Source organism: Acomys minous, assembly GCF_964271855.1.
Source record: "Acomys minous genome assembly, chromosome: 2".
NCBI lineage: Eukaryota > Metazoa > Chordata > Mammalia > Rodentia > Muridae > Acomys > Acomys minous.
In genome coordinates, this window is record NC_140484.1 from 42,663,002 (window position 1) to 42,686,048 (window position 23,047).

The following is a 23,047-nucleotide window of genomic DNA, read 5'->3' on the forward strand; positions in this document are numbered from 1 at the left end:
TAGCTGATCCTTGCATGTGAGTTTGATCCTAGCACAATATAAACTCAACATAATGCTGAACGTCTGTACATCACTTGGGAGGCGGAGGCAGGAGGATTAGGAATTCAGAGTCATCTTTGCCACATGAGATCTTGTCTCAGAAAAAGTTCTGCCAAAATGTTCAGTTATGCTGTCAAGACCTGATGGTCATAACTTACCCCAATCAGCAGTTTCATCATTGTCTTGGGGCGTGTGCCTCCCTTAGAAACTGAATGCCGAGGGCTCTGTCTTTCACTGTGGTGGCCCTCAAAGCCCCTGGTGGCAGTTGTGGCTGTAGCTGCCTGAAATACCCATGAGCTTCCCTGCACACCAGAATGACTTAGGGAGGAATATAGAACCGCCTGGGCCAGTTGACTGGTTGTTTGGGTTGCATATTCCAGAGCTGAGCCTATGCTGAGGTTGCATTGTGTCAACAAGTCAGTGCAGGCACATGCACGGCTCAGGTCCTCCCAATACCCCAAATACCCCAAAGGTAGACGTGATGCCTGCGGCAGGGTCAGTGACTCCATTTCTGTGCACATCCAGAGCAAGGAGCTATGGAGTCTTTGGTGCCTGTGTTAGGAGGCCTCCAGGCTGCTCAGTTCCCGTTAGTCTAGTATGCAGAACCTTAGCTGCTCTAAGAAAGCGCACTTGACTTTAGTTCCCCGAGAGCCATTTTTTTTTGTGACAAGTTTTTGTGACTTGCTGGGGAAGCATCTTCTTTGTTCCATTATGCATAGCCATCCATTTTTTTCTACCACAGAATTCTCTGTGAGTTTGTGTCAGAGGCTTGTTCCTAGATGCAATTGATTCTCAGAGAAGTTGCCCACCGAGTCACTGTATTGTGTGATGTGGACCTGGAGATGAGAAAATGCAGGTGGCTTTAGTTCCCATAGCTGTAAGCTCAGACAGGATTGATTTAGAGCATCTTACACAAGATGGCTCCCTGGTGAAGTGCTGTGAGAATATTCTGGGAAAGGCAGAGAATTTCTCCAGACAGTCCTTGCTGTGCAGATCTAAATTATTTTTTTCTGTTAGGTTATTTCTGTGGAGGGTCAGATCCTGTGTCAGTGGCTCATGCTGGGATCCTCCTGCCTCCCCCTTCCCCACATTCTGCCTCTTTCCCTTTCTCTCTTGAGGTTTTCCTTTCTCTTTTTGTTTACTGCTGAACTTCAGCATTCTCCCACATCTACCCACTATGATTAACCACTGTTTTCCAGTTGCTTTGATTGTATCTTGTGAAGTGATTATGGAGAAAGGAATAAGTGCTGGCTAGCTACCTCTAATCTTTAATCTCTATATTGATTCCACTTTAACTCAAACCTAATCAATAAATAGAATGTGATTGTTGTCAGAAAAACTTCTTTCCTGACTCTTTCCCCCAATTTCTACCCACTCCCTGAAGCAGTTACTATTTAGATTAAAAAAAAAAAAAAACAAGTCATGCATACTTCTATCTTATTTTATTGAGACAGGGTTTTACTATGCCGTGTAGGCCAGTCTCAAACTCACTCTATAGGTTGGTTGACCTTGAGTTCAGAACCATCCTCCTGAGGATAGGATTATAGGTGTGCACCGTCACATCTGGTCATCTGGACTTACATTGTAAGAGTGTTTTTGTCTCTTTCAGGAACGTGTGTTGGAAGCTGGGCGTGGTGGCTCATGCCTTTAATCCTAGCACTGGGAGACAAAGGCAGGTGGATCTCTGTGAGTTCAAAGCCAGCCTGGTGTGCAAAACTAGTACAAGATAGCCAGGGCTATTATGCAGAGAAACCCCGTCTCAAAAAAACAAAACAAAATAACAACAACAAAAAAGATTGTGTGTTGGAATTTTGTCAGATTGTTTTCTGCTTGTTGACATTATAGATTATATGGATTATTTCACACATATTGAATTAGGCTTGTATTTGTGGTATAAGTTTTGCTTCATTATGACATTTTATATTCAGTTTACTTATATTTTAATGAGGATCTTTGCATCTGTTCATGAGACAGAAGTATTAGCCTCCTGTTTCTCTTGTAATGTCCTTATCTGGTATTGGTCTTAGAGTACTGCTTAACTCAAAGAGTAAATTTGGATGCATTCCCTCTGTTTCTGTTCACTGGAACTTGCTAGACCAAGGTGGCCCCAAGCTCACAGATGTGCCTACCTCTGCCTCTCCAGTGATGGGATTAAAGGCATATAGCATCATGCATGGGCTGAAGTGAAACTAAGATTATTAAGTTTAGATTTTTCTTTTCTAATGTATGCATTTAGTGCTACTTTTTTTTCCTCTAAGGTTTGCTGTTACTGTACTTACTTTCTTTTTTGATAAGTTGTATTTTCCTATGATTGAAAATATTCAGCAATCCCCTTTATGACTTCGGTGACTTGTCAATATTCAGATCTAGAACTCGGAAATGTTTTGTGATTTTTATTTTTCTCCAGTTTTCTTCCTGTTAGACTGTTTATTAGTTCAGGCTTATTGTGATCTGAGTATAACACCTTTTCACACTTTGTTTAGACACAGACCTGTTTTATAGACTCGAGTAAATCTTATCTTGTGAGTGTTGCATATGTGCTCCAGGAGAATGTGTGCACTGCTCCTGGATGATTGTTCTGTAAATGTCAGTTACAGCCAGCGTTTGAATGGTGTTTACTTCAATTGTATCTGTGATTTTTCCTACTAAATATGTGTATAACTGATACTGGTTATCCAGGTCTCTGACAGTAATAGTGGATTTGCCATTTTCCAACTATATTTCTATCAGTTTTGACTTCTTTATTTTGACAGTGGTCAGACACATACACACTAAGGAATATGACTCTCCTAGGGAGTTGTTAAAAAATGCTTATTCACTTCAAATGTATCATCAGTGACACACTAAAGCAAGGAGTCCATCCAAATCTAATGTTCATGCAGACACAGCTCTTACTTCAAAGGGAAATCTGAGAATTTATTCTGAGCCAAATATGAGTGGACATAGCCTGAGAACATAGATTCTGGTTGCCTCAAATAATGTGTTCAATGTGGAATACTTTCTTCTCAGAAATATAGCCTTCCCTGGCTGGAGAGATTTGTGTTTGGGTCAGATTTATATGCCAGTGAAGGAGTTTTCTCTTACAGTGTGTATGGTTATTCTACACATATATGGAATGTACTTGGCTGAATATGGAAGGTTTCATCTAACCTGTGAGTGGTCTGTTGTCTTGGACTTTTATGAGGCAATTGTGCATTCTATGAAGTCCATCCCTGCCACTGTGCCCCCACCCCTGTTTCCCCCCTCCCTTGTCTCCTTTAATAATGGCCAGACCAAGAGTAGGCTCATAACTTTAAAATGTCTCTTGGTGCTGAAGCTCAGGAGTATATTATTTTTAGAGACAAAAATAACCACTATGGGCGGGAGACATGACTCAGAGGTTAAGAGCCCTGGCTGCTCTTCCAATGGTCCTGAGTTCAATTCCCAGTAACCACATGGTGGCTCACAACTGTCTGTAGTGAGATCTGGTGCCCTCTTCTGGCATGTAGGCAGAGCACTTTACATAAAAATAAAGAAAAATTTAAAAACCACAAATTATATACGGATCCCAGGCACGGGGGCTTTGATCAGTGAGGGGCTGGGGTAGCCTGTTAACATCTGTTTGAGGGGCTAGGGTAGCCTGGTAACATCTGTTTTCTTGCAGAGCTTAGTAGTATTTTCCAGATACTACACTACAATTATTTTTGATTTTATAATTCATCTTAGTTATTTTAGCTTACACAAACATTAGTTATTTTGTTTAAAACTTCTGTACCGTAGTCAGAATCATGGACATTCCCCAAAGTGTTGCCAGGGTGGATGTCTGTCACAGGGTAGAAGGCTGAGGGACATCTAGGAAGACACAAAATGGAGTTATGACAAGATGATGTTACCTGAGTTATTTTACCACCCTCTTCTTGGGCTGGGGGAAACAACGCCTTTTATGTTACTGTGTTCATAGAATTCAAATGTAAATGGCAAGACTGCAATAGCACACAGGAAGAAATCACAGACTTACATTTTGGAGGGAAGGCAGAGAATAAAGGTCTAATGGAAACAGTCAGATGCTGAGGATGGGGAGGTAAACAGATCTTCACCTAAATGCTCTGAAACAAAGAGGATATCCAAACACGGGCAGTAAAGCAGTAGACCACCAGCTAACCAGAGGGAGCCTTGGGTCTCTGAAAGAACTCACTAGCATACACTCTAGCAAGCAGGGTGAATGAATATTTGTCACCAAGCCAGGTGACTTGTCTGGTGAAGGTGGATCATCCTCCTTTGGACACTTATTTTCAGGCATCTAAATTAGGATGTAAAATGCAGTAACAGTTTATTCTTAGCCAAGTATGAATGTCCGTGTCCTAGGAACACAGATTTGAGTTGTCCTAAATAATATATTCCAACAGAGACATTGTTACATGGACTTTTACAAGGCATACAACAAAAGTCATAGATAGGACATTTTCCAAATAGGTTAGTGGGAACATCTGGTAGACAGATTATAGCAAATGACCTTTAAAAGAAATGCTGGAAATGTTAACTGTCAATTTTTATTCATCTTGGAGTTTTAAAAAATCTTTCAGTGTTCTACCCCATTTGAAAATGTATGTGTGTGTGTGTGTGTGTTTGTGTGTCTGTGCGCAAACATGCACATGCATGTACTTTGTTTTGTTTTGGAGGCAGGGTCCCACTATGTTTCTCCTGGTTGCCCTGAAACTTACTGGCTGCTCTGGAACTTATTGTGTAGGGCTGGCTTGAAGCTATACAGATCCCATGGCTCTGCCTCCCAAGTACTGGGATAAAAGGTGTATACCACCATGCTAGTCTCAGTGTTTATGTTCTTAACTGTCTTATGCATGTACACCTCCGTGTCACTAAATTCACAATATGTTACAGCATTCAAAACCATTTACTTGTATCCATTAAGCAGTAATTACTAATATTCTACTATCTCCAGACCTTGACAATGATTGTATTTACCCTGTTTTTACTGGCTTCTTTCATTAAACAGTGTGTCCTTACAAGTTTATCTATGTTGTAGCATGAACTCAAATCATTAAAAAAATAAAGAATGTCTTCTCCGTCTCCCTCTCCCCCCCATCTCTCTCTCTCTCTCTCTCTCTCTCTCTCTCTCTCTCTCTCTCTCTCTGTGTGTGTGTGTGTGTGTGTGTGTGTGTGTGTGTATGTATGAAAGAGGGGCAGATAGGGATGAGTTGCTTCTGTCTTTTGGAATAATGCTGCTATGAATGGGAATATTTCTCTTTTCATCCATGCTTTCAGATACTTTTAGTACATACCTAGAAGTAGAATTGCTGAATCATATCCCCCCTTTGTGGTATGGTTATCTACTTGGAATTTCTTTTCTCAGGGTTTTTGTTTTTAGCTTAATGTGTACCCTTCAGAGATAGAATGATGGGAGCTCTGGCTGTGGGGTGATGGTGGCAGTGGCAGAGATGGGCCAGGTAGGGACCATGGCAGTGGTGGCAGAGGTGGCAGTGGCAAGGCAGCTGGCAGTGGAGGAGGCTGTGGTCTTCAGGGATCTGTAGGTGGAGGAGTGGCTCCTGCCAGCAGCAGAAATAGCAGCAAAGCGGCCTGGAGGGCACTTCGGGTGCTGCAACAGCAGAGGGCTGCACCTGGGAGTGAACACCCTGCTCGGCCTCTGTGAGAGTGGTCGCTGCTGTGGGAAGACTGGCTGCTGCACCTACTGCTGTGAACTCTGGTGGTTCTGGCTACTCTGGTGGTCCTCATCCTCTTTAGCTATTGTGCCTTCTGCCACACAAGAGCTAAACTCGGGCTGCGATAGCAACAGTAGCAGCGTAAGATCTATGTGTTGGCTTACCATGGAGCATGCCATGGGGCTGGCCCTGTTCCTACTGGTTTTCTGCTTGACCTTTGCCTCCTCAATGCCTTCAAACTCCCACCCTGTGAGAATGTGGTTCACCACCCAGGCACACCACCACCTCCTTAACACCATGGCCCTGGGTTACCCCGTGACTGCTTCCAATGAATGCACCTGCTGCTCTTCTAAATCCAGCTGCTCTGCCCACTTGGAGGGGACAAATGTAGAAGGTGTTTTCTCTCATCGGAGTGCTCTCCCTCTTCAGGAGGGTGAACCTAGGGCAGGGCTGAGCCCAGTCCACATACCCCCTTCCTGCCACTATTGTCCCTTGACTGGTGACTCAGGTATTGAGCTCTGCCCTTGTCCTGACTCCAGTGAAGGTGAGCCAGTCAAGGAGATGAGGGCCAGTGCTACCCAACCAGATCTGAGGACCATTCCCCTTGTGCACTGCCCCTAGACTCTGCCCTAGGTCCCTCACTCGGGGGTAGCTTAAAGTTACAGGGACATCCCATAAGTAGTTTCAAGAATGAAATTGGGTGTTACTTAGCTACCAGGAACAGCCCAATTTTCAACTGTAGTCCTCCTCCATGTGTGCCACTCCCCACCCTTCTAGAATATGCCCGAAGGGTCTGGAGCCCTAAAGAGGGGAAGTACTAAAGACTGTGCTGTCTTTACTCACTCCCAAAGCATGCACAGGAGCCTTTAATCTCTTTAAAGAGACATGAACCATAAAAATTAAAAAAAGAAAAAAAAAAGAGGTAGAATGAGTCATTTACACAGCTTATTGTTGGATGCTGTTTGTTTACTTCAGTCCATTCTGCCAATTTGTGTCTGCTGTGGATGATTGAACCCAGGAAGTTATACATGTTGAGTGAGTGTTCTGCCACTAAGCTCTGTCGCAGCCTATGTAGCACACACTGGTCTTGTACTTGCTATGTGTTGGTCCTTCTGCCTCTGGCTTCCAAAGTGTAAGATTTACAGATAATTTGCTGCCTGCTAAACTGTTTGCGTTTAATTAAAGTGATGGGGGTAGTAACATTATGTTCTCATTTGGCTATTATGTTCTTCATGACACTTTGTGTTTAAGCTGTGCAGTGAACATGCCTCTCTCTCTGGGAGTAGTTGTGCGTGCGTGTGTGTGTGTGTGGTGTGTGTCTGTGTGTGTGTGTCTGTGTGTGTGTGTCTGTGTGTCTGTCTGAGCTCAGTGGACAGAGGAGGGTGTCAAGCATCTTTCTCTATTGCTTTCTGTCTTTTTCCCTTGAGACAGTTTTATGGAATCTGGAGTGCTTTATGTCTAGGCCGGCACTGGGCAAGATATTCTCCTGTGAGACCTTCTTAGACTGTGCAGAAGAGTGACCATGAGCTAGTAAAAACAAATACTGTTTTCTGTTTGTACATTATTATTTTCTGGTGTCATATTTAAAATGAAGCATACTTAACTTCAAAATGAAATACAACTGAGTATATCATTTTCTTTTTGTTTCTTTTTAAAGGAGCTGTGGTCCTCAAGAATCTTCAAATTAAAGAAAATGCATTGGTAGGTCTTACCTATGAAACTGTATGATATTAGTGCATTTACTTAATACACTTGTTTAGAATTTAACATGCCACTTTAAACTTCTTAACTATGAGAAACATTTTGAAAGTTGTTTTTATAAAATGTGAACTTTGCAAAGTAGAATCCTTAAGGAAGAAAACTGAGTATATTTTTCTCATTAAATTTTTTTGTATTTTATTTATTTCCATATGGTGTTTCTGTGAAGCATTTAGCTTGTCTTCTAGCTTATTTAACATTATTTTAGTATATTAATTTTGTGATGTGAATTATGTTCACAATCTTTTTCAACTCTCCCAGCATCTATTTTCACAACTCTTTCACATTGCCAAGCGAAACTCTCACCATATTGAACAATAACTTTCATTTTTGTTTTCCCCTGGCCTTGGGAACTTTTCTTCACTGCCCACTGACCTGTACTCACTAAATGATTTTCTAAACTTTGCTTTCCATCCCCATCAACTTAATTCATCCTAATTATACCATGTTATATTTGCACATTACTTTTAGATTGTGTGACTTGGTGTAGTGTTCTCTTGGGTCATCCACTCATAGCATGTACCACGTTGTCATTTCTTTTTATAACTGAATATCCTCTCTATCTGTCACAATTTTTGGTTTTTCATTTAGCTTCGCCGCGCTTTCCACCCCCCTCCGCCCCCTCAAGCTTTTGAGGAACATTTAGGTTATTTCTGCCCCTGGGCCCTTTCAAATAGAGCTGCAGCAGATATTTATGTTTCCATGTCTATTTAAGGGCCTGCTTTCACGTTTTTTTGAGTATATGTCTATGAGTGGATTTCTGGCTTTTCTAATACAATGTAGCCTTTTCCAGAATGAAGTAAGGTTTTTTTCCTGCAGCTGTGAAACCACTTTACATTTCTTCCCCAATAAGTTCTAATTTCCTGACTTTCTGTTTTACGTGTTAACCACTATCTTAGTAGATATGAAGTGAGTGGTATCTCAAGATCTTCCTCGATCAGCAGTTCCCAAATAACTATTTCTTGAATAGGTAGTGATGTTGAGCCTCTTCTCATGAACTTGCTACTGTATAATATGTTCTTTTAATGTCTGGTCAATGAAGAATGCCTATGCAAATCCTTTGCCTGTGTGCTTGTGTGAGAGAGACGGTGGGCGGGGGGGGGGGTGTTGGGGGAGGAAAGTCTTACTATTTGGTCTTTGCTGGCTTGGCAATTAGTATGTAGACCAGGCTTGCTTTGAACTTAGAGATTTTCCTGCCTGTCCCTTCTAAGTGCTGGCATGAGCCAACATACCCAGCTTGCCTTTGTTTTTCAAAATAGAAGTATAAAATTTATTTAAAACCACCCACAAAATTCTGCGTAATCAACAATGATAGAATTTTTAAGAACTTAAATTCATGACAAAGATTTAAAATGTATTTTCAGTTTCAATACTGATTTAGCCTTACTCATAACAGTTTTTAAAAAGAAATTTATTCTGTAACCAAATAAGACCACATAAAATATAGACAATGTCTACAACTACTTTTATATTTTTGTTTCAATTCTTACACATTTCAGTGCACTCTGCTTATTAACTGTCGGATCATTTACAACTGCTATCCACCAGAATGTAACTTAATTGGGTTTTTCAAATAACATGCAGTTGCAGCTCACAAGTATTCAAGTACTACTAGTGAGTTTTCTGCTGTTTTCAGAGGACTCTGTCAATCAGGTATTAAAAATAAACACACAAAGTATCATGATTATAAGATTATGTCTTCCCAGAACTTGAGGAGGCAGAGGCAGGCAGATCTCTGTGAGTTTGAGGCTAGCCTTTTCTACAGAGTGAATCCAGAACAGCCAAGGCTCTACAGAGAAACCTTTTCTCAAAAAATCAAAGGTTGTTTCTTTGCTTCTTATGTGATGAAGTGATTTCCTTAGATGTTTCTCTCATCTTTGAGTGTCTAGTTAGGGTTACTATTGCTGTGTTGAAACATCATGACCCAAAGCAACTTGGGGAGGAAATGAATTTGGCCTACGCTTCCATATCATTGAAAGAAGTCATGGTAAGAACTTAAGCAGGGCAGGAACTTGGAGGCAGGAGCTGCTGCAGAGGCCATGGAGGGGCATTGCTTACTGGATTGCTCCCATAGTTTCCTCAGCCTGCTTTCTTAAAGGACCCAGGACCACCAGCCCAGAGATGGTACCACCAATGGGCCCTCCCCCATCAATCACTAATTTAAAGAAAAAGCCCTACAAGTTTGCCTATATAGCCCAATCTCGTGGAGGCGTTTTCTCAGTTGGATTCCCTTCCCTCAGGTGACTCTAGCTTGTGTCAGGTTGACATAAAACTAGCCAGTATAACTGACCTCTTGTCATTTGATATACAAACACATCACTGTTAAGCCACAGCCTTTCTTGTTCATACCCACGATTACCCATTAGTACTGACATCACAAGATAAAATACTTTCAAACTTAAAAGTTGTATGTGGATTTACACGGCAAACAACCAAATGAGTGAAAATGAGCCATAGAAATTCATGCTTATCACTAATGGACTCATATAACTTTCTCCTTAGGGAACACTTTATGATGTCCTTGTAATTCAAATATACAATCTACCCACACATCACAATGCAAAATTGGCCAGTTTTTTGGGTTTTGGTTTTGTTTTGTTTTGCTATAAAACTATTTCTGGATAAATATTTCTCATAAAAGACTTATCACAATGTTAACTCTATAAAGGCTTAAAAATAACTATACAGCACAATAAAATATTTACTTTTTTATACTCTATTTTCAAAGTCAGATATAGTCAGTTATTTCATCATAACACAAATAGGTGTTGGTGAGGGCACCAACATCAAGAGGTCGTCTTACCTTAATATTCAGCATTATTAGGCTGGTTACCACTTTGTCTTGTGATACAGGATGTATTCATCAATAGTCAGAACACACTCTTTATGTAGAGACTTTGATAAAATAATATAAACAGCGAGAAGTTACTAGAAACTTTACAAATAGATCTCAGTATTCTTAACTCTCCAGGCAAAGATATGTTTGTTCCAGATACTATTATGTGGCTACAAACAAAACAAAAGAAAAAAAGACAGATCGAATAATCTAGAGATGGAACAACTTGTTAGAAGTAACAATAATTTTGTATATTTCTCATGGTGGGCTACAAACTAAAATGTTCTCCTAGCATCCATTTTTTTCAAGAAACCGTTTTTTTTTTAAAAGGTTTATTATTATGCATACAATGTTGTATTCTCATGTACACCTGTACACCAGAAGATGGCACCATGTGGTTGCTGGGAATTGAACTCAGGACCTTGGGAAGAACAGCCAATGCTCTTAACCTCTGAACCATCTCTCCAACCCCAAGAAACCTTTTAATATATTTAAATAAATAGATTATACTTTGATCGTGAGGGGCTGACTCCAGTCTTTTTCTCAGTCCTACCTTTAAATAGTTATTTGGAGGAAAGTTTATTTTGTCTTTCTACTTTAATAATGAAGAAGAGATACGCTTCTGCCACCACCACCCCTCCCTCTTTTCCTCCCCTTTCCCTCCCCCTCTTTCCTTCTTCCCCCTCCCCCTCTTCACTATCCCCTCCCCCCTCTTTCCCCTCCTTCCCACTACCCCCAACCACTCCCAACCCATCCACTCCCACATCTGTTTTTCACTGAGCAGAGTGGTTCCCACCTGAAATTTCAGCATTCTGGGGACTGAAGGTAGTCTGGATTACTGAGAATTTTCCAGGCCAGCTAGAGCTATATTGTGAGCTTGTCTTAAAAAAAAGGGGCGGGGGAGGATTAGGCTTGGTGGCTTATGCTTTCAGTCACTCACAGCAATCAAGAGGCAGGGGCCAAGGATCTTAGGAGTTCCAGGCCACAGCCTGGCATGTTAAAAATCATCAGGTTTTGTTGGTGTGATTGAAGTTTTTGAGATCTTTATTTATTCTGTATGCTGATCCCTGACTAGCTACGTGATTTACGGTATTTCCCTGATATTTGGCTAAACTGTTGATAGTGTCCTTTGATGTATAAATGTTTTTAACTTGATGAAGACCAATTCATCCAATTTTACAGTGCCTGTGTTTTTTATGTCATTTCTATGAAGATTTTTTCCTTGTGTTTTCCTTTGAACTATAAAGTTTTTATGCTTAGTTTTGATCCATGTTGAGTTTTATGTATGGTATAGTATAAAGACCCAACTTCCTGATTTTACTATTGGCTCTCCATGTTCTCCAGCACCATTTATTTTAAGAGCTATTCTTTCTCCCAATGAGAGAGAGAAACAGTTTTGAAATCATTATTTTGTAAAATGTCAGTTTTGTGCAGTAAAGTCTTAATCTCTGTAAAAGCTCTTCTGTTCAGTATTAAGTATATACTTAATCATTTACTTTGTAAAGAGAAGCTTTCTGTAATTAAACCATTACATTTAAATGAATATTGAAGATGAAAAGAGTATGCAAGGTAACTAAAATACCGTCATGTAATTTTAAGAAAATAATTATATTTTTGCACTTTATGTGGATGAATTTTTTAACAGACTTATTCTTCTTTTTAGCACGAACTGGATGTACCATTTAAAGTTAAAGTTGGTCATATAGGTAAGTGATATTTATTACTGGAATGTTCTTGCTGTTCGTGCAACCTAAATAATTCAATTGTTATTGCTGTTATATCATTTTTCCTAATGTTTATGAGCATTAATTGAAACTATAATATTTGTGTGTTTTGTTTACATAGAACTTGGAGTGTCACTTAAAAGTATTATGAGGTTAATGTACTATTTGAGCAATAATTTCTCTTAGTAGGTCTTCATGTTGACTTGAGAGTCAAAGCAGCCTTTAACAGACATTAAGGAACTGTGTCTGTTTCTATGTTTCTGACTAGTTATATTTGCTGGTATGTGATAGTTCAAGATGCATAAAAGTTAAGAGGGTTTGGATCACCCAGACATTGTATCTAGGGACCAAAATGAAAACTTGATTGTGCTGTAGAAGATGTTTCAAGTTTTTTATTCTAGAAAATAAAGTGGTTTTGTTTTTGTTTTTGTTTTTTTTTTTTGGATTATCTTACCCATGTTTGTAATTCATTAAAGAATGAACTTAAAGTAGGTCATGTATATATGTATTGGTAGAACAGAAATAAACTAAATTTAGAACTTAACATGTTTAATAAAATTGTCTGTTAGGATTCTTAGCTTATGCTGTTGTGCATTTATTTAAATGTCTTACAGGTTGATTGAGATCATAGTGTCTTAAGTGTGAACTTTCAATTTTTATTTTTATTTTTTAGTTCCTATAGTAGGATTTATATAGTGTTACTGAAGCTATGATAATATCTGAGGAGATTACATAAAAATACTGTGATGGCAGTCTTCACAACTTTGTATATTATGCTTATAGTTGATATTGAACCATACACCACAGAAAAATTTTAATTTGACATGGTTAGAGTTTAAATTCTGTCTTGTTCCTCTAAGGACAATTTAGCATTAAGAAAGAAGTGAAAAATAGCATTTTTTTCCTTCTGACATGTTAATTATTGCTTGTTTCTGATAGTTTGGATTGGTAATTTTTTAAAAGACTTGTAACCACAGTATAAGGATTTTTCACTTCTTTTACGTCTTTATTTTAACAGTAATCTGAGGGTGGAATAATCTTATTCTTATATTGTAAAACAGTCTTGTGCTTTTTTTGTGTGTTGCTTTTAGATGTTACCAGAAGTCACTTAAATTTATACTGGTGATTTTTGAATTTTAGAATATGTCAGTGTAACCCCAACTCAAGAAAAAATAAAAAATACACCAAGAGAGTGTAAACTATATAAATATACCAAGGCTGAGGATTTACTAGTCACTTTTCTCATTGCTGTGACAAGGTGTCTGCACAATCAGCTGAAGGAAGGAAGGGCTGATTTGCGCGCAGTTTACCATGACTGGGAAGGCATGGTAGCCTGAAAATGAGGTGACTTGTCACATTTATTTGTGGTCAGGAAGGAGAAAGGAATGCTCGTACCCTGCTCTCTTCTCCTTGTGATTCAGTGTAGGGCTCCGGTCTTTAGAATTGGTCCTTCTGCCTCTGTTTAAACCTCTCTGGAGATAAACTTTAGAGCTTGTTGCACAGGCAATTCTAAATCCTGTCTAGTTGAAAGTTCGTATTAATTGCCACAGGTTTGACTCCAGCCATCATATAAAACCATATATAAAAGCAAGTATATATTTATACATACACACACACACACACACACACACACACACACACGTACAGGAGGTAGACCCATTTTATTTAGATCTTACTTTTTGTTTTCCCTTGTAAAAAAAAAATGACATCGTTCATTTTCAGATACTAGAAAATTCAGTAGAAAAACAGAATTAATTAAGGTGTTGTTTTTATACTTTTCACATAGTACCTGCCATCCTTTACTATTATATTGTATTTGTGTATGTTACTTTTATTGTGTTCTTAGCACTTTATTTATTCATTTATTGTTTTATATACCACAGTATGTTTCCCGATGTATTTGTTGAATGAAAAACTTGTAATTTTATAGTACTGTATGGTTCCTCTGATACTGTTGTCTGTTCTACTGATCTTTCAAAGACTGATTTTAATGCTTTATAGAAAGTAGGTTGGTAGATGTATGTTGAATGAACAATATTCTTATCTTTATTATTTTAATATAGGTTGTCTTAAACTTAAAATTCCATGGAAAAACCTTTATACTCAACCAGTTGAAGCTGTTTTGGAAGAAATTTATTTACTCATAGTGCCTTCTTCTAGTAAGTTATTTAAATTTTATAATTTAAATTATTCTTATTTTTAGATAGAAAAATCTTTATATTTTATATTTTTGTTCCAAGTAATCTTGGTGAAGATAATTTAGGATTTTAATTTAGGATTTGTTGGTTCAAATTGAATTACTCTTTTTGGTTTTAAATCTCAGTAGTTTTGTTAGAGTTATTGATTATTTTCAAGGATAATTTTTGGAATGAATATATTTACATTTAAGGTAATTGAATTTTTTAACATGATTTCTATAGGAATAAAATATGATCCTATCAAAGAAGAAAAGCAACTCATGGAAGCAAAGCAACAGGAACTAAAAAGAATAGAAGAAACAAAACAGAAAGTAGTTGACCAAGGTAAGTTGATCAGTATAACAGACAACAGTACCAGAGGAACCATACAGTCCTATAAAATATCAAAAAACTGGTAGTAAAGGATGTAAATATTTACTGTAGTAGTATATTGCTTTCCACTAGATGTGATGAAATTATGTTACAAGTAGGAACTCATCTTATTACCTGGAAAGTTACGTGGTTTTTGTGTTTTGTTATATGTGCAGAAATTTTACCTTGAAGAAATTTTAAGGCAAATAATAGTTTGTTGTGAGGCTAAAGTCAGTTTTTTGGTTTTTTTTCTTTCAAGACGGGCTTTTGGACTTACTTTGTAAACCAGGCTGGCCTCAAACTTACAGCAGTTCACCTACCTCTGCCTCCCTGAATGCTGGAGTTAGAATTAGTTTTTAACATTAGCAAGTTTATCAAGTTCATCTTACCTTTCTAGCCTTTGCCTTTATATCGATTATTTACTCTTGAATATAGTTAATCCTTTATTGTGTTTATGTTTGCCTTAATCTATCCTTCCCCATCCCCCAGCCTCAGTTCATTGTAGGTCACATGACTCATCATTACAACTCATTGATCATTATCAATGGAAGAGCTATCCCATAGAAACCTAATTTTTCCAGGTCTCCTCTTGTTACTATCACTAGGGATTTTCTATATATTTAGTCTCACGTCTTCTCTTTGTGGGCCTTTCCTCTTAGCTTACAAATATACTCTGTCCAATTCTTATTTTAAACTTCAAAGTTTTTTTCCTACTCACCTAGTTTTGTTCTATTTTGTTCTTCATTGAGTAGCTAAATATTTTAAAATCTTACAAATGAAAATTTCATATCTCTACCATATACTGATTTTTATTATTTTTTTCTGAAAGGAGAGAAGGGTTGCCTTTAAAAATATTATTATTACTATTTATTTATTTATTTATTTTTAATGAGAAAAAGATCTTGCTCTATGGTTCAGCCTGCCTGGAATCTACCAAGTAGCCTAGGTTGGTCTTCTTGCCTTTGTCTCCTTAGTGCTGGGGTTGTTCGTGCTTGTCATCCTTTGCGATTTTTTCCTTGTAAAAAATAAGCTCCCAATAATACACATTTTATCTCTTGGAAAACATTAATGGAAACTTAATAGTCTGTGGGAATATCACATATAATTCTACTTTCTTTGGCATAGTTCTTTCATTCTGTGTAGTCATCCCTTTCCCTAATAAAGCCTGTACTTATTCCTTTAGCCATTCCCTAAAGAAATACAACATTGCTGAATAAGATGCTCATCAACAGTTACATTAGATTGTTTTAAGCTTATCTTACATGTGCATACTTCCTTTGATGTTGGACCTTGACAATTGACCAAGTCCAAGTGATGTAAATATTACTATTGAGGCAGATATTCAAATCTAGAAAACTTTATCTACCTACCTACCTACCTACTTACTCTATCTAAGGTAGATCTTCTCTCTCTCTCTCTCTCTCTCTCTCTCTCTCTCTCTCTCTCTTCCTCCCTCCATACCTACCTATCTACCTTTTGTAAGGGGATTTCTTCTATCTATCTATCTATCTATCTATCTATCTATCTATCTACCTACCTACCTACCTACCTACCTACCTATTGTAAGGCGGAGATTTGCATGCTCTGCCTCTTGAATGCTGGGGTTAAAGGCATTGCCACCTTGCCTGGCAAATAAATATTTAAAGACCATAACTGTTATTTACTTAGTATTAGTGAGTAAATGCAGACGTGATGTCATTGTGAAGATTTCTACGTTGTCTGTTTTTGGGTAGGCGCCTCTGTTCCTCACGCTTTGTTTGATTTTGGAGCTAGTTAGGTCTGTTTTGCCCGTGATGAGCTCTCATATGTTCAGTTGGCTGAACAATAGGATCATTTCCTAGCTACTGTGCTGGGCAAGAGGGAGTCCTAGACATTTGATTGCTTATTATACAATTCTTTAAAACATTTTTAATTTTAATTTTAGTTTACATGTTGGTGCTTTGTCTATATGTACGTCTATGCACCATTTGCATGCATGGTGCCTGAATATGTTAGCAGAGGGCATTAGATTTCCTACAACTGCAGTTACAGACAGTTGTGAGCCATATGGGTCTGGGAATTGAAGCTTGGGGCCTCTGGAAAAGCAGCCAGTATGTTTAAAGTTCACTGGTGATGCCTTATTCCCAGGGTAAAGCCTTAAGTGCTTTAGCAACATGTATTGAAAGCTCCCATTGGAGTGCTGTCTACCTCCCTCCTCATAACTGGCTCTGAACCCTCCAGCAGCCTTTCCCCTGGCCATGCTGACTGCACGGTACTTTGCTAATTGTCATATTCTGCCCACTCTGCATTCTTCTACTTCTTCCTTCATTCAGCATTGTTTTGAAAGTGTCAACATTAGGGTAACTGTTAAATATTTTAGGATGTGAATGAGGTTCTCTGCAGCAACAGATAGAACAAGAAGAAAAATAATTCTAGGATTGAGTTTTGAGGAAACCTGCCTATATAGAGGAAGAAGATACACAAAAGACTTATCAAAGGATGGACAGATAATAGAAGGAAAATTGATGTTTATCATTTCATGGGAAAGGAGCTATATTAAGAAGCAAATACTATACCACATCCTGTTGCGATATCAGCTTAGATAAGGATTATCATTTTATTTTTGACATGTTTTATTTGTTACCTTAAAATAGTTGGGATTAAGTGATGATAAGAGAGGACTTATCTCCCTATAGCTTTACTTCCAAATTTGAAGGTAAGGTCTGGCAAAAGTAGAGTTGTAGGAGTGTTTTTGAGGCTTTGAGAGAATGGATGGAAATGATATAACTACAACTTTCATGTATGATATTCTCAAATAAGTGCGTAAAACAAAGACTTTTAATAACATTATTTCTACTCCTTTCTCACCCTTCTTCAGCAAATCCTATATCATTTCTACTCTCAAATGTATCACTTTAAATTATTATTTATTATTATTATTATTATTATTACTATTACTAATGTTGTAGTTGTATGTGTGTATGTACATGTGTATTTATAAATGCAACCTGCTGAACCCATTTAGTGTTACTCGGATGTACATGTGTTCAGGACTGACCTCTTGGGATTGGATAACCTTTCATGAGGCTCGTACCTGGAAAGGCTGAGTCTCTCTTTCTTAGCAATCAATAGTTGTCTGTAGGTCTTGATCTGGGGGTGGGGGCTTTGAGTTTTCTCCTGTCCATGTTGTCAGCATGCCAACTGGTGCTGTCATTGTTAGGTTTTGTCTAGGCAATCATATTGTTGCGATTTTATGGTCGTAGTTTCTTGACATTTATAAAAGACACTGTCTTGTCAGAGACATGAGGCTTTGCTTGACAAAGTTTCAAAGATCTCCTACTGATCGCCATTGCCCCTAAATATTATGTATGGTCCAGGTGTAAGTTTGTCTAGAAATCTGCCTTTCTTCTCCCCAAACTATCTTTGTCTCTTTGTTTCTCAGCCCTAAAGAAATTCATACAGGGAAAACTTTTTCCCACAGAGAATGTTGAAAGAGGGCATCTGGCCAAAGGCTTGAGACAATGATAGAGTTTTTTGCTCTGTCTGTCAGTACCCAAGCAGAAACTGCATGAAAGAAAATTAAGACCTGAATATAACAGTACCTGACTAGATTCTGTTACCTGTAGAAATGTTTCTTTCAAATCTGCTTTGAGATCAATAGAAGGTGGGCTTGGAAAGCCTAGGCTTGGATAGCACACCTGTTGGTTTGGGACTAGGACTAAGTCAAGTTTTTTTTTTTTTTTTTTTTTTTTTTTTTTTAGTTCAAGCTATGTTGCTATGACAATCTTATAAACGTAATGGCTTTGGCCTGGGGAAATTTATGATTAAACTTTCCCTGAGTATTGTTTAAGAAGTAGTAATCAGGGAAAAAAAAAAGAAGAATAAGAATAATTAGTAATCAGGTTATGCTGACCATTGCTTGGAAATTGATTGATTTTTGCTGAGTGCTTTATTGTGAGTTATACATAACTGTTTGTATTTCCTTGTTAGACTGTTTTCTTGCTTTGTTGATTTTTGAATGCCCTGTTGATTGTAAAAAAAAAAAAGATGAGAAAAATCATGATGTAATCTGTAATGAGAAAATTGAACTTCATTTTAATAAAATACTGGGCTTGGCTCAAGGAGAATGGCAAACAAGTAACATACATGAGAGAGTGAGCTAGAGTGAGGCATAATGGCAAGAGAGCTAGAGAGATGGGGACAGTAAGAAGAGAGCTAGAGAGATGGGGACAGTAAGAAGAGAGCTAGAGATGGGGACAGTAAGAAGAGAGCTAGAGATGGGGACAGTAAGAAGAGAGCTAGAGAGATGGGGACAGTAAGAAGAGAGCTAGAGATGGGGACAGTAAGAAGAGAGCTAGAGATGGGGACAGTAAGAAGAGACCTAGAGATGGGGACAGTAAGAAGAGAGCTAGAGATGGGGACAGTAAGAAGAGAGCTAGAGATGGGGACAGTAAGAAGAGAGCTAGAGATGGGGACAGTAAGAAGAGAGCTAGAGATGGGGACAGTAAGAAGAGAGCTAGAGATGGGGACAGTAAGAAGAGAGCTAGAGATGGGGACAGTAAGAAGAGAGCTAGAGATGGGGACAGTAAGAAGAGAGCTAGAGATGGGGACAGTAAGAAGAGAGCTAGAGATGGGGACAGTAAGAAGAGAGCTAGAGATGGGGACAGTAAGAAGAGAGCTAGAGATGGGGACAGTAAGAAGAGAGCTAGAGATGGGGACAGTAAGAAGAGAGCTAGAGAGATGGGGACAGTAAGAAGAGAGCTAGAGATGGGGACAGTAAGAAGAGAGCTAGAGATGGGGACAGTAAGAAGAGAGCTAGAGATGGGGACAGTAAGAAGAGAGCTAGAGATGGGGACAGTAAGAAGAGAGCTAGAGATGGGGACAGTAAGAAGAGAGCTAGAGATGGGGACAGTAAGAAGAGAGCTAGAGATGGGGACAGTAAGAAGAGAGCTAGAGATGGGGACAGTAAGAAGAGAGCTAGAGATGGGGACAGTAAGAAGAGAGCTAGAGATGGGGACAGTAAGAAGAGAGCTAGAGATGGGGACAGTAAGAAGAGAGCTAGAGATGGGGACAGTAAGAAGAGAGCTAGAGATGGGGACAGTAAGAAGAGAGCTAGAGATGGGGACAGTAAGAAGAGAGCTAGAGATGGGGACAGTAAGAAGAGAGCTAGAGATGGGGACAGTAAGAAGAGAGCTAGAGAGATGGGGAACAATGAGCAAGGTGTCAGTCAGACAGCAAGACAGAGATGGAGACAGATAGAGAGCCAGAAAATGAAGTTCTCCTGGGCTTTAAGACCTTCAGATTGCACCACATATGCTTGAGTCTCCAGGTATTTCTTTTTCCTCAGTTCCTCAACCTCTCCTCAGCAACTAGTCCTCTAGCTAGTTGTGTAACCAAAGGTTGGTTTCCCTTAACCAGCTGTTCACCACCTGCTCAATTCTCCTTATCTCAGATCCAGCTCTCTCCTCTTCACTGTTCCCAGAGCGTGTCTGTGGGAGCAGCACTGTCATGGCAGATGTCCTTGTCCTCTGGCCCTTACATTCAGGCTATAAAATTTAATGCCAATGAACTTAATATAATTGGCTGTAGTCTAATTAGATAAGAAGCTAGCTTTTAAACATTGTCCATTTAGTTGCTTTTAAAAGGTCTTTAGTATGAAAGATTTTGTAAATCTCAATTCATCTATTTAAAATGTTATACATTTTCTTTAACAAGGCAAAATGTTACTTTAATATATGGATATTTATAGGGTATTTTATTCAATTTAAAAAGGAATATTTGCATTTTAGAAAATCCTCCTGAAGAGAAACAGGACACTTTTACAGAAAAATTAATTACTCAAATAATAAAAAACCTTCAAGTGAAAATTTCCAATATCCATGTTCGTTATGAAGATGATGTAAGTATTTTATCCCTATCTATGTATTTATTGTTTCTGGCTTTTGCACTGTAGTAAATACTATGAGGTGGAAGGGCCATAAAATCTTTTCATTTTATCATTATATTTTAAATGAATTCTTGATTGTACTTTGCTTAAGCTGTTCAAACTTTAGATGTGAAGGCAGTGTCTTGGGGGTTAATGAATTAAAAAAAATTTTTTTAACCTCCAGGAAAGATTACTGTTTTAGGAATAAGAAGAGCTAACTTAACTTCTGCTCTTCAATACTTTATTTTACTTTATTTTTTAATATGTATTTAGATGGGGTTCTAGTTTGTGGGTTTCCTGTTGCTATGATAAAATAATTCAACACAAGCATCTTTAAGAGAGAAATGGTTTACTGGCTACAGTTCAGGTCACAGTTCATCATTGCAGAAAGTCAGGACGGGAACATTAAACAGAGAGTTGCATTCACATTGGTAAAGCAGAGATAGAATGAATGTGCATGCCTGTACTCAGCTTGCTTTTGCCATTCTAACATAGCACAGGGCCCAGACTCAGGGAGTGGTGTCACCAGCGGAGGGCTGGGCCTCTGTGTGTCAGTTAGCATCGACACCCCCAGCCTCCCACCTCCACACCTTGTCTTGCCAGACATGCCCACAAATGAACCTGGTTGACAATTCTTCACTGAGGCCCTCTGCTCAGGTGGTTTCAGGTTGTATCAAGTTCACCATTAGAGATAACCATCCTATTTGCTTTAATATGGCTTTTTAAAAAAAGCATACTTCTGACAAATTTATTTAATCTTGTATGGTAGAAAAGGCACAACACCAGTACATGTGCCCTAGAAAATTACATCATTAACTTGGCTTTCTCTTGGTTCTTAGAAGAAACAACTCCTTTAAAGAGCTTTCTTGGCTTCAGATAATAAATATATATTATTTTTTTTTAACAATTAAAACTTAACAAAAGTTGGATTTTTTACAATGGACACATAAATCCTTGAGTGTATATGTCCCCTCTCTCATTTAAAATAAAGTTATGCCCATAACACAAGTATTACGAAATAATACCGCCATTCCTAAGAGAGGCACTCAACATCTGTGCATGTGAGGAAGCTTCCAGATGCTGCTGAAAAGATGACACAAGAGCCTGACATTCAAAACCCAGTATAAACATGAAAAGACGAAGTCTATAAACAAAATGCTCAAAGTAGGTCTTTGAGTCTAAAATATTTACTGCTATTTTACATTCTAAAGTGTGTAGAGATTGATATTTTTTCAATGCATTGCTGGAGAATTTATGTAAAAATAGTGTATGTATATACGTGTCCCCCATCAAGTGAAGGTACCATATATTAGGTATCATAGCTTTTTAATATAAAATTTAACAACAATATGGCTATGTGAAACAATTTTTTTTTCTTTGTGGCAAAGGTTGGGGCAGAAAGCAGGGCTATCTCAGTTAAGTTTCAGTTTATCTCAGGAAGGGTCAGGTGCTTTGGAACTGTGCCTGTGTAGGTGATGATGGTGTTGACAGGTTTGCTTAGCTGCAAGCTGTTGCTGAGACACGGCATTACATTTTCTCCAATTTGTCCTTAAGCAGAAAAGTAGTTATTGAAAGAGCCACATATTGGAAGAGTCAGATGTCTCCCTGGAGGAAAGAATTACCCAAAGGTTCAGATGATAAAGCAAAGCAGGAGCTGTCTTTGTCTTTGCCACCAGACTTTCTCTACTCAGAGACATGCTATTCAGTTCCGTTCCCAGTTTAAACAGATGATTGTATCAAAGTTCAATGGTTTTATAAATTGAAAAAACATTTTACAAATATAGTATTCTCCACAACATGAATTCATTAATATTTAGGATTTTTTTTAGAAAAAATAGAGCAAAATTGTTTTGAAAAATAATGTTTCTGAATATTTGAAATAAGATACTTCTCAGATATTTGACTGTGTCTGTGAAGTGAGTTTTATCCAACTGACAAGCCATCTAATTCATTTACGTTGTTTTTCTTTAGGTCACAAATCAAGACAAACCACTCTCAATTGGTATTTCCCTTCAAAATCTCAGCATGCAGGTACTTTGTTCAAAAAGAAAATGTGACTTTTTAGATTGTGTAGTATAATTAGATACCGTTATGTCAGCATCAGAAGTACACTGTGTTTGTGTTTGGTTGGCTGTGTAGAACTGGTCTAGGAAGTTCAAAGGCTGGATTAGAATGGATGGGTAAGTCTGTGTTTATCTCCAAGCTGTCCATTTTGCTTTTTGATAAGTTGATACAGATATTTTATATGGTTCTTCTGTAAGTTGCCTTTTTTATTTTACTGTGTTTTTCATCTTTATCTTTGTAGCTTCATATAACATAATGCAGCTTTACTCTAGGTCCATTCAGTATTACGTCTTCTATTTGATTTTGTGTATAGTGAGATTCTTTTTAAAACATGGCTCTCCATGTGAAAAAGAAAAGGGGGGCGGGTGGTACAGACCCAGAGATTACTCAGTAAAAGGGGATGGTGTCTGTTGTTAGTGCTGATGACAGATTGAAAAATACAGAAAATTATTATTTATATTTGGTAATGTGAAAATTAGCACTACAATAACAGTGGCTTTATTTATTGGAAATATTTT

General features: G+C 38.2%; 1 protein-coding gene and 1 pseudogene across 8 annotated transcripts in view; both read left to right on the forward strand.

The window, feature by feature from the left end:
• Window positions 1-23,047, forward strand: part of VPS13A (vacuolar protein sorting 13 homolog A) — a 173,472-nt gene that overhangs the window by 6,013 nt on the left and 144,412 nt on the right. For all 7 annotated transcript variants that reach the window (XR_014782857.1, XR_014782858.1, XM_084800462.1 and 4 more), the window contains exons 2-7: window positions 7,351-7,394; window positions 11,951-11,993; window positions 14,075-14,170; window positions 14,432-14,533; window positions 20,329-20,438; window positions 22,437-22,496. Coding sequence is in view for 5 of the 7 variants with exons in the window: in XM_084800462.1 (XP_084656588.1) it covers window positions 7,351-7,394; window positions 11,951-11,993; window positions 14,075-14,170; window positions 14,432-14,533; window positions 20,329-20,438; window positions 22,437-22,496 (455 nt within the window). In the remaining 2 variants the exon portion in view is untranslated. The remainder of the gene's footprint in view (window positions 1-7,350; window positions 7,395-11,950; window positions 11,994-14,074; window positions 14,171-14,431; window positions 14,534-20,328; window positions 20,439-22,436; window positions 22,497-23,047) is intronic.
• LOC311590513 (WW domain-binding protein 1-like) lies at window positions 521-7,302 on the forward strand (annotated as a pseudogene). The gene is made up of 2 exons: window positions 521-625; window positions 5,438-7,302. The product of its transcript is annotated as a WW domain-binding protein 1-like (transcript).